The sequence below is a fragment of the Bufo bufo genome, chromosome 1 (genome assembly GCF_905171765.1).
Source record: "Bufo bufo chromosome 1, aBufBuf1.1, whole genome shotgun sequence".
NCBI lineage: Eukaryota > Metazoa > Chordata > Amphibia > Anura > Bufonidae > Bufo > Bufo bufo.
The window spans coordinates 351,356,352-351,368,614 of NC_053389.1; the positions used below are offsets into that span (position 1 = coordinate 351,356,352).

The following is a 12,263-nucleotide window of genomic DNA, read 5'->3' on the forward strand; positions in this document are numbered from 1 at the left end:
CCAGATCGGGTTCTGTTATGGGGTGGGGGTGTGTCCATGTGCTCAAACGTCTCAATTGGCTGTCCTGTCCCACCTGATGTATGTGTCATGAGTCAAAGTTCGGCTCAATGCAAAAGAAAATGGCGCAAGCAAACATAGCCATTTGTTTGCATGTTCGGTGAATCGCGAACAAGCAAAGTTTGCAGCGTAACGACCGCCGGGCGAACCGCAAGGCCATCTCTAGCTATCACCTAGGCAAAGTATAGTAGTAATTGTTTTAGCCCACAATGTGTTCCACTTGTCTTTTCCATGTTATGTTTCTATCTCTATGAATTTCTCATTTTTTTTAATGTGAATAGTTTTAAGTGTGAATAAAGATATGAAATATTTTATGAAACTGTGTCCAACATGTTGGTATCTCTATAGGAGTCAAATATATATGTAGAATTGAAAAAAATAAGCAATTATTTGTATCAATATTACTCAATACTCTGCATGTCTTACCTTGTTTCTTGAAAAGGTTGCTGCAAACAATTTCATTCATAGACTGTACTTTTTGCTGCTGCAGTTTCTCAGGAGGAATGCACGTGTAGAACTCATACAGCAGTTGGCTATAGTAATAAGAGTGGTTAAATGTTTATTAGTTCATATTGTCATGCCATGAAGTAAACTCTAAACTTCCTCTTGGGTAGTCTAAGGAAATTCTGTACACTAATGATTAGAGGGATGCTTTTCTATATTCTTGTTACTCTACACATACAAAAGAAAATTACCATAAAATGTTCCAGATCCACACTTGAACACTAAAGCAGGCATCCTGTTATCTGCAGTTCAATATAGCTCTTATGTAAACTGGGACATAATGAGCAGAATTATGTCATTTCATTTGTACATAGGCAAGTAAGGCTACTTTCACACTGGCGTTTTGGTTTCCGTTTGTGAGATCCGTTCAGGGCTCTCAGAAGCGGTCCAAAACAAATCAGTTTTGCCTTTAATGCATTCTGAATGGATAAGGATGCGCTCAGAATGCATCAGTTTGGCTCCATTCTGCCTCCATTCCGCTTAGGAGGCGGACACCAAAACGCAGCTTGCAGCGTTTTGGTGTCCATCTGACAAAACTGAACCAAACGGATCCGTTTTCACTGACACAATATGGCACAATAGAAAACGGATCCATCGCCAATTGACTTTCAATGGTGATCAAGACGGATCCGTCTTGGTTATTTTAAAGATAATACAAACAGATCCGTTCTGAACGGATGCATGCGGTTTTCTATGATTTTTTTTTAACTGATCAGTGGGGGTCCAACACCAACCCCTACCAATCAGCTGTTGAAGTGAATGGGGATGAGCTGGGATACCAAGCATAGCTGTTGTACAATGTACGGCGTTGTGCCTGGTGAGCTGAGAGAAGGCTGCAGCTCAACTTTGTGTTCCCGTGACTTCTCCAACAGCTGATTGGTGGTGATCCCCAGTGTCGGAAACCCACTAATCAGATACTGATGACCTACCCAAAGGATAGGTCACAAGTTAAAAAATAATAATAAATTTAACCCACTGTGAGCTATATATAAAATACCATTGAACAAACCCTTAAAGATAGCCTTTTTGTACTGTTGAATGCATAAGGTAGTATTGCAACACTATACAATAAATCTCCTCTTACAGTATATTGTCTCTAATTATGCTACTTTAGTGCCCTCACACTCCCTTTTAGTGACACCCCTGTGATGCAAATAAAAAAAACTCACCTAGCCCGACTCCCCCGATTAAGGAAGCACATTCTGGTAACTCCAACACGTGCAATGCAATGACATCATTGAGCCTTCTGAGCTGACAGGCAAAGGATAGGTCGGGGAATGAACCGTGGCCCATGCAATTATGTCACTGCATTTCACCTGCCAGGAAGAGCAATACCTGGGGAATGAGCCCTGGACTAACAGACATCCACAAGGCCCAGGCCACCCTACCACTGCAGGCCCCATAGGAGCTACCACTGATCCTAGCAATATTCTAATGACTCCCAGCAACCCCTTGCAGATCAACCATTTGAAGGGGCTGAAGTGGTTAGATGACTCCTGATTGTAATCCACGCACAGCATTATACATTGTATAGAGCCTCTGCTTAGCATTGCAGTAACTGAACATAAATAGATATTAGAATATATAATATAGAATATACATGCTTCTTTAAAACATATCACTGTATTGATGGATCTAAAACATAGCCTTTATTTTATTTAGATTGAGGACCCAAAATAAACAAATACATGAAATGAAACAGGACAAAACAAATGAAGTGGGGTAGCATGCAAAGCCTTGAAGGTGAGGTGAACTCTTCCTAGTTGACTCACTACTCCTATTCACAGGGAACCATCCTGATAGTGGGTGAATCCTGCTCTGGAACCTACTCCTAATGTACCCTGGTAAACCCTATGGCTAACCTCAGGCACTCCAGCTGTGGTAACTACGACTCCCAAGATGTACACTTGTTTGTCTGTTTTCAGAACTCCATAGAAATACATGGAGCATGCTGGCAGTTCTAGTTCCACCACATCTGGAGTGCCCAATGCTGTCCCAATGCTTTACCCCCACTCGGGTTCTTCAGGGGACCATTATAGGATTAGGGAGTCAATGTCCGAGAGTCAGTCCTGTATACATATACAATATGGAAAACCGTGCCCAAGACTATTCCAAAAGGGAAAAATGCCCAAAGTATAGGATCAATTGACAATTGACAAACTAATATTAGAATCACATATAAAGACCACATGAAACAATACCCCGGCCACAATCAACACAACAATAACCAAAATGTAAGCATACAATTGATATAATAATGATGTGATATAACCAGCCAGTTTATTATAGAGTGTCCAGCGGCAAGGATAACAGGATGGGAGGCATAGGCCCTCAATCTACTTTAGTGAGGTGGTCTATTGCTGACCAGTTTTATCTAAATAAAATAAAGGTTATGTTTCAGTCCCATTTACATGAATGTGACTGAGCTGCAGAATGGCCACAGGTCGACAAAGAGGGAGGCTGCAGCAATTGGCCCTGTGAAGTGGCCTTTCCAACAGCTGATCCGGGTGGGTGTCAGACATCAGATCAGGAATCAATACTTAAAGTCCCAGAGAACCCCCTTAATGCTACTTACAAAGCCAGAACTAGGTTCTACCATATTTCTCTTTAAAATTTTTGTGAACTGCTATTTCAGTAATCAAAATAACTTCTTTTTAATTTTAGAAATTAATTATTATGTATATTGGAAAATATATTAACCTTCATAATTGAAATTCTATACAGCAGTCTGCTAAACTAGCCTGTGCCTTTTACAATTGATTCCTATGACATTGACAGTAAATAAGATTTATTTGTTACCTAAGCAGTCTGGCATCAAACACTGTCTCCACATCTTGTAAAACTGAAGGTAAATATTTCAGAGCAGCAACCTGAAAACACAATAAATCAACACAATGATATTAGCAATTTTATGTTCTCCTGCTGGTCTTCTTTATAACATATTGGCAAGAAATAGTGCCAGGAAACTCAATAACAGAGAACACGATTGTATATGTACGAGTCAGCAACTTACGCATATACCATAAATGTTTGATAACATCCTATTTATGACTCCTTAAAACTAGTTCAGCTTTATATTATTTAGTGCTGAAGATTATTTTTCAAGAATACGCATTTTTCAGTACTAACATAAATTTTTTAACATGCTTTGTTTCTTTGTGATGTATCATTTAAGACAAAAGAAAAAACTTTGAATAAAAATGGCCCTTTGAGGCCAGTCACTGGCTGCAATAGAACACATGACCTCTTCTTTACTCTGGCCAGAAGTAAAGAAGGCTGGGACCAGAAGAGTGCTAGAGTGGAAAGCAAGGGTACAGGTGAGTATGAATTTTTCCTTAGGTACCACACGTTAGGGGGCCTAATTAACCCTTTTGCTACTAGCGCCGTACATGTTTCAAACAGCGGACCGATTGCGGTCATTAAAACCTGAAAATGCAAAAAAAAAACAAAAAACTTTGGTATCCAAGGGGTTAAAAAGGGACTCAATGCTGGCATCCCCTTTTTCAGAGGAGTTTGGGTTGTGTTAAGGGGAAGCTCAAAGACCTGCCACATTTTATTGTAATCGCCTGGGCCTCTAGGTCTCTATTTGTTGTAGGACTTGGGTATGCCACCACCCATATTTTTAGTCCAATGTCAAAGAGCTGATCACTCTGACAAAATTGGAGGGAGTATCATTCTGACATCATACAGGGGAGTGTCACTCTGACATTATACAGGGGAGTGTCACTCTGACATTATACAGGGGAGTGTTGCTCTGACATTATACAGGGGAGTGTTGCTCTGACATCATTAAGGTGAGCGTTGCTCTGACATCATTACATTAGGTGAAGTGATGCTCTGACACCATTAGAGGGAGTGTCATTCTAAGACCATTAGAGGGAGTGTCGGTTTAACATCATTAAAGGGAGTTTTGCTCTGACACCATTAAGGGGAATGTTGCTCTGACACCAACAGGATTAGTGTCGCTCTCACACCATAAGGGGGAGTGTTGCTCTGAAATTGTTTGGGGAAGTGTCGCTCTGACATCATTAGGGGGAGTTTCGCTCCTACATCATTAGAGGGAATGTCTCTTCGACATCATTAGTGGGAATGTTGCTCCGACATCCTTAGAGGGAGTGTTGCTTTGACATCCTTAGGGAGAGTGTCCCTCTGACATCATTAGGGGGAGTGTCGGTCTGACATAATTAAGGGGAGTGTTGCTCCAACATCATTAGAGGAGTGCCTTATTCCTGGCAAGTTCACTCCCCCTGCAATCTTTGTTGGCACGAATGCACCCCCTGAAAGATGTCAGGGCGAAACTCCACTAATGATGTCAGAACAACCAACCCAAGTCCTACAGTAAATAGAGAACTATAGGCCCAGGTGTTTTACCCGCCTAGTACTAACATAAGGGGGTCAGATTGATGGTCTGGCCCTAAGGGGGGGTGAAATAGCCAGCAATAAGGCACTCCTCTAATGATTTCAGAGCGACACTCCCCTTAATGGTGTCAGAGCGATACTCCCTCTAATGATGTCAGAGTGACGCATCCTCTAATGGTGTCAGAATGATACTCCCTCTAATGGTGTCAGAATGACACTCCTCCTTATGATGTCAGAGCGACACTCCCCCGAATGATGTCAGAGTGACACTCTCTCTAATGGTGTGAAGTAAAGACTGCCACTCGCTTCTGTTTGCAATTATGGCATTCTTTATTGTCACATTGTATAATATGTGAAGCGTTTCTGCTAATGAAAGCCTTCCTCAGACAAGGCTTTCATTAGTTGAAATGTGTCACATATTATACAATGTGACAATAAAGAACGCCATAATTGCAAACAGAAACGAGTGCCAGTCTTTACTTCACATATATACGGAATGCCTCTCCTAGACGCGAGCACCACTATTCTCGCGTCTATACGGAGTGCTGACTTATGAACACAACTCTCTCTAATGGTGTCAGAGCGACATTCCCTTTAATGAAGTCAGGGAGACACTCCCTTTAATGATGTCAGAGTGACGCTCGCTCCAATGGTGGCAGAATAACACTCCCTCTAATGGTGTCAGAGCAACACTCCCCCTAATGGTGTCAGAGCGACACTCCCCCTAATGGTGTCAGAATGACATGATGTCAGAATGATACTCCCTCCAAGTCCTACAACAAATAGAGAACTAGAAAAGCTACAATTTCTGGGGAAATTGTGTGAAGCGTTCTTGCCTCCACCAGTAGTCTACAACTGAAGTGGGCGGAGTAACTGGGTGGAGTGGCTTGAGTAACTGTTGTGTGGTTGGAGTGGCTGGAGTAACTGTGGAAAGGTTGGACTAGGCAGAGTAGTGGGTAGATTAACTGTGTGGAGTGTTTGGAGTGAGTAATGATCGTAAACATTACACTAACCAATTGATTGATCAAATTTAAAAAGTGCACATGGCAAGCTTGATAGACTGAGAAATGCATTTCAACTTTTATTTATTTATGTAGCACATTTAATTGCAATGTTGTTGTCCAAAGTGCAACACAGTTACATTATAACATACATTTATAAAAACATTAGCAGCCGATTTGTGTAGGTGGGCTTGAAAATGAGGGAGTGGTGGCAGTTTAGAAATCATGTCCTGATTTTTCAGCTCACACTCTAGATTTTGTCACTCTGCTGGCTGCTCACACACCTGGGTTCCTATGGCAACTCACTCTACAGCAAAGGCAGAGAAGAGCGGTTAAAAACAAACTGCTCAAACTTGCTCACTTCACTGGCAGTTGCCATCTTCAAAAGGTTGTAGTTTAAAAATTATAAATCCTACAGCAAAGACCTACATTTTGATGCATAGTATGTCTCTGGAATATTAAAAATAAAGGCACAGTCTCAGTTTAGAAATTGCCCTTTCAAATATGAGGTGGCTAGAGTGGAGTTTCAATGAATGTCAATGAGCAGCGTAAGTTGCAAACAAATGGTCATATTGTGAAAACTATCAGGACTATGGCTAAACCTATGGTTAAGCATGGACATTTTTAGTGGCAGCAGGGATAGCTGAACGTTTTGATATAAGATTTGTGTAGGTGGCCTTACAAATGAGGGAGTGGTGGCAGTTTAGAAATCATGTCCTGATTTTTCAGCTCACACTCTAGCTTTTGTCAGATCCCACTCTAGTTTTGAACATTCCGCCATTCATTCCTATGGGACCAATTTTGCCACAAAAACGCCAATATTTCGTGAACCATTAGGCAAAACGATCCACAAAGTAATAGCACACCAATCGCGAACAATCCGCACGTTTCAGTATATTACTGTCTATGTAGTGTAAAAACTGTGGGAGGAGTTAGTGTGGTAAATTTGGCTATAATAATAAGAATATATATGTGAGATAACAGTAAGTGGTCTTGCCATGCAAGAACACTTAACTAGAGGCCCAGGTGATTTGCCCGCCCAGTGAGGTCATACAAGGACCAGACTGGTTTCCTGGCCCTGGGGGGGGGCTTTACAATTGGCTTGGAAAACAAATGGCAGGTGCAGAATTTTAATAAAATGTGGCAGGTAGTTGAGCTCAACCCAAACTTCTCTGTGAAGCCAGTGTGCTGATGCAACATGTAGGGAGGGTTTGTTCATGGGTATTTATTTTTTTTTTTTTAATCAGGTAACCACTGTTTTACCTCTATAAGGCCTCTTTCACACTTGCGTTGTTGGGATCCGGCATGCACTTCCGTTGTCGGAGGTGCCTGCCGGATCCGTAACAACGCAAGTGTACTGAAAGCATTTGAAGACGGAACCGTCTTCCAAATGCTTTCAGTGTTACTATGGCACCCAGGACGCTATTAAAGTCCTGGTTGCCATAGTAGGAGCGGGGAGCGGGGGAGCGGTATACTTACAGTCCGTGCGGCTCCCCGGGCGCTCCAGAATGACGTCAGAGCGCCCCATGCGCATGGATGACGTGATCCATGTGATCACGTGATCCATGCGCTTGGGGCGCCCTGACGTCACTCTGGAGCGCCCGGGGAGCCGCACGGACGGTAAGTATGCTGCTCCCCCGCTCCCCGCTACACTTACCATGGCTGTCAGGACTTTAGCGTCCCGGCAGCCATGGTAACCACTCTGAAAAAGCTAAATGTCGGGTCCGGCAATGCGCCGAAACGACGTTTAGCTTAAGGCCGGGTCCGGATCAATGCCTTTCAATGGGCATTGATCCCGGATCCGGCCTTGCGGCAAGTCTTCAGGATTTTTGGCCGGAGCAAAAAGCGCAGCATGCTGCGGTATTTTCTCCGGCCAAAAAACGTTCCGTACCGGAACTGAAGACATCCTGATGCATCCTGAACGGATTTCTCTCCATTCAGAATGCATTAGGATAATCCTGATCAGTATTCTTCCGGCATAGAGTCCCGACGACGGAACTCTATGCCGGAAGACAATAACGCAGGTGTGAAAGAGCCCTTACAGGATAATGCTTGCTAACTAACAGACCTACAGAATCTACCTCTCGATAGAAGCGTGTGTTTTCTCACCTTTCTCTTTCCCCCGCTTAGGAGTGTAAGAAAAGAGCAAAGGGAGACCCCCAGCAGTGGAAGAGGTCTCTCTCCCCACTCCCCAGGCTCTGATAGGAGTGTGTGTGTATGATCTGAACTTATCTCCCCCCCCCTCTCCTTCCACCGCTTAGGGATGTAAGAAAGGAGTAAGGGGAGATCTTAAGAGTGGAAGAGGTCTCTCCAAACCTATGTATGACTGCCGATTAAAGCTAGTACTCACAAAATTGAGTACTCCTCAACTACTTTGGAAGAATCCAAAAAGTAGCCTGCAGCCAGACTACACTGAGACAACTAAACCTGGGACATATTGGGTAATCTAGATACCTACCGAGTTACCCCAAAATACTGGTGGATCAACCCCCCACCAGAATTTCATGTGAACTTTGAGCCAATACCTACCTCCAATATCCTGTCAGTAGTGATGAGAATACTAGTGGATGTTCGGGTTTCGCCGAACTTTGTTTCAAAGTTCAGTTCTGGTCCAGAACTTGAACCTGAACACCATTGAAGTCAATGGGGACCCGAACTTTGGGGCTGAAAAATGGCTGTAAAAAAAGTCATAGAAATGGCTAGAGTGCTGCAAAAGGAACCAATATGGTGGTAAGAGTAGTACAATTATTTTTATTTGTCTGTTAATTCTGTGTGTGACCTATAGCCATTTTTTGGGGTGCGGTGGATATACTTCTCTACTCTGCCAATATGACAAATAATAATTAGAGTTCAGAGAACTGAGCTTTGTATGCTTAATCTGAAGTTGTTTCGTTCAAAACTTCGGAATAATACTATACAAAGATTCTTCTCCGTACAGTATTAGAATGTATAGGCTCCAATGTGTCGAAGTAAGTTATTCACAAAGTCCTGCATGACTTCTTTGAATAACTTTGGTAGTTGTTTTTTAAAGTGAAAAACCACCTTAAAACTTGAAACCGAACTCTTGTTCAGTTCCGACTAGTACCTCGAAACCGAGTTTGTTTTCAAGTTTTCAAGTGGTTTTGTTTTACAGATGTTTACTCCACTGCAGCTTGTGCTTTTTTTTTTTTTTTCTTCAGTTGGTTGCTGGTAATCGGGTGGTGCTCAGGTTTAGAACATTTATACCTCGATTCAGGCTCTGACTGCACATAGTGTCTTGTCGTCAGCACATTGCCTGAAGAACTGTCATGCCAGGGAACTCTTTTGAGCTGGATTTGGTGTGTTCTGTCCCTCGGCACATTGGGCATTAGCAGGCATACTGGCTGGGGGCTGGCCGCTCTGCTTTTGCACCCTGCTCCCTCTTTTGTTGTGCGGCTGGCGCTGGATGGCACCCACCTCTACCTCCGAACTGCACACAGCTGACCTGGATGCCATGTGAGGTCTAGGACCATATCATCTTTCACATCATCTTCCACTAACTCCTCACCCCTGCCCTCCTTGCCGGTCTGCACAGTGCAGAAAGCCACAGCAGTTGACACCTGTGTTTCGTCATTATAATTAGAGACGTGCTGCGGCAGTCTTCCCATGTCCTCATTCTCAAACATACATGGTTGGGCTTCAGTGCACTCAATCTCTTCCACTTCTGGGGCAGGTGGATGGCCCATGGATATCCCGCCAGCAGAGTCATCAAAAAGTATGTGACTGCTGCATGACTTGGGGCTCAGACTGCTTGCCTGAAGGGGTTGAGGTGGAAGATGGATGCCCATGGTCCACCACTGCCAATTGTGTGCTTTCAGCAAGGGACTTGGTTGGAGACAATGTGAAGGAACTGGAGGCACAGTCAGCCATCCAATTTCCTACCACCTTTACTTGTTCTGGCCTTACCATTCGTAGAGAGGTATTCGGGCCTACAAAATGAGGCATGAGTGTTTCATTTGGGTGCGTAGCTGGCACAGATCGACAATGTCCTCTCCCTACAGCAGGAGCTCCACCAACACCAGCAGCACCATGACCACGGCCATTGTATTTCTGTGTCACAAGTGCAAATGTAGTGTTTTGCACCCCAAAAAATGGCTATAGGTCACCAACAGCATTAACTGAAAGATTAGTTATTGTATTTCTGTGTCACGGATGCAGAGGAGGTGTATCTCCCTCCCACCGCCACAATTAACAGACTGATTAACTCTCCTATAACAGACGAATGAAAGTGCAAAGTTTTGAACCCCAAAATGGCTTTAGATCACCCACAGAATTAATAGCCAATTAAGTATTGTATTTCTGTGTCACTGGTGCAAAGGAGTTGTATTGCACCTACATAAATGCCTATAGGTCACCTACAGACTTATTAAAGACAATAACTGCCTAACACTGTCACTGCCTGCAGCACCGTCCTGTCCCTGGACTAGTCAGAGCAGAATGGCGGTGCACCACGTGATCCGGCATTTATGCATGCAGGGTCACATGATGCGCCGGCCAATCACAGCTATGCCAATACTAGGCATTGCTGTGATGGCTTCCAAGTCCCCGCAGCATTAAAGCTTGGTGATTGTTGGCTGCGCTGCAGCCTTTCAACAAGCTTAATTTAAAATCCTCACCAATGTCCGTGTTCAGGTTTGTGTACCCGGACACCGTGATGTTTAGTACAAACCCGAACAGTATGGTCAGGGTTTGCTCATCCCTACCTATTAGATGATAGATGTGATCTGTACACCATAACACAATAGAGTGACAGCGGTACCCCGATAGTTTTAATGGATCACACTTGTATTTTCTCTTGTATTTTCTTTTAACAAGGGTGACTTTTGGTAAATCTAACACCAAATAGGCCACATGTTCCAAATCATACCTGAATCAAATCCTGTCTTAAATGATAAAAGAACCCCTTCCTGCATTTGGACGTAACTGTACATCCAGATTACATATAATTTAACACAATCGGGCATACAGTTACATCCACACTGTTAACTGGAGCTGTGACACTATAAACATACACTGAGAACAGTGCTGGCACTAAGCTCAGCTATTTAACCCCTTAGATGCTGCGGTCAGTAGCCAACTGCGGCATCCTTGATGCTAACAGTGGGAGGGGGCTCCCTCTTTCTCCCATCGGGCTGCCGCACTGTGATGGCAGCCTCTTGATGGTTACCATGGCATTCAGGCTCAGTGTCACTGTAAGGCCTCATGCACACAAACTTTGTTTTGGTCTGCATCCGAGCCGCAGTTTTTGCGGCTTGGATGCGAACCCATTCACTTCAATGGGGCCGCAAAAGATGCGGACAGCACTCCATGTGCTGTCCGCATCTGCTGCTCCGTTCCGTGGTCCGCAAAAAAAATATAACCTGTCATATTCTCGTCCTTTTTGCGGACAAGAATAGGAAGTTATATAATGGCTGTCCGTGCCGTTCCACAAATTGCGGAACGCATACGGATGCCATCCGTGTTTTGTGGATCCGCAATTTGCGGACCGCAAAACACACAACGGTCGTGTGCATGTAACCTAATACTGACAGTACAGCCCCACTGAATCTTCTACATCAAAGTGGAACTTGATAGAAAAAGTGAAAAAAATAAAAAAGTTAAACATTTTTATAAATTTTTTTATAAAATTAGAAAAATAAAATAAATTGCCTTTTTCCCATATACACTCATTGATAATTCATAAAAAAATGAAAAAAATAAAATAATAAACTACACATAATTGGTATCCCCGTGTCTGTAACAACCTGATCTATAAAAGGATCATGTTACTAATCCTGCATGGTAAACACCATAAAAAGTAAAAAAAACACTGACATAATTGCAATTCTTGCCCATGTCACCTTCCAAAAATGTTTCATGCTCATTAGAAAAAGCAAGGCAAAACATAGGTTGGGGTACTCTTATTCCCCCCCCCCCGATCCTGGGTTAGTATGTTACTTGTAGTGATGAGCGGCAGGGGTCATATTCGAATTTGTGATATTTTAGAATTTTAGAATATTCATCATATTCGCGAATTCATATATTCGTTATATTCTTTCTTTTTTTTACATGAAAATCGGCAAGGTAATGATTGCGTAATATGCGAATATTACGTGATCAATACAGGCATGGGTCAAAAATTAATATATAGCACTATAGAATATAGTGCTATATATTCATTTTTAGAATATTCGTCATTTTTTCCATCTGAACACATGATTCCTCCCTGCTTCTTGCTTGTGGGCCAAATGAGTATTTGGCCTACAAGAAACTCAAGCAGGGAGGAATCATGACTTCAGATGGAAAAAAATGACAAATATTCTAAAAAACGAATATATAGCAATA

General features: G+C 42.9%; 1 protein-coding gene across 2 annotated transcripts in view; it reads right to left on the minus strand.

Moving 5' to 3' along the window:
- Window positions 1-12,263, minus strand: part of DOCK2 (dedicator of cytokinesis 2) — a 1,232,183-nt gene that overhangs the window by 649,410 nt on the left and 570,510 nt on the right. For both annotated transcript variants that reach the window (XM_040442815.1, XM_040442808.1), the window contains exons 24-25: window positions 3,361-3,431; window positions 484-590 (exon numbers count right to left, since the gene is read on the minus strand). In XM_040442815.1, the coding sequence (XP_040298749.1) occupies window positions 484-590; window positions 3,361-3,431 (178 nt within the window). The remainder of the gene's footprint in view (window positions 1-483; window positions 591-3,360; window positions 3,432-12,263) is intronic.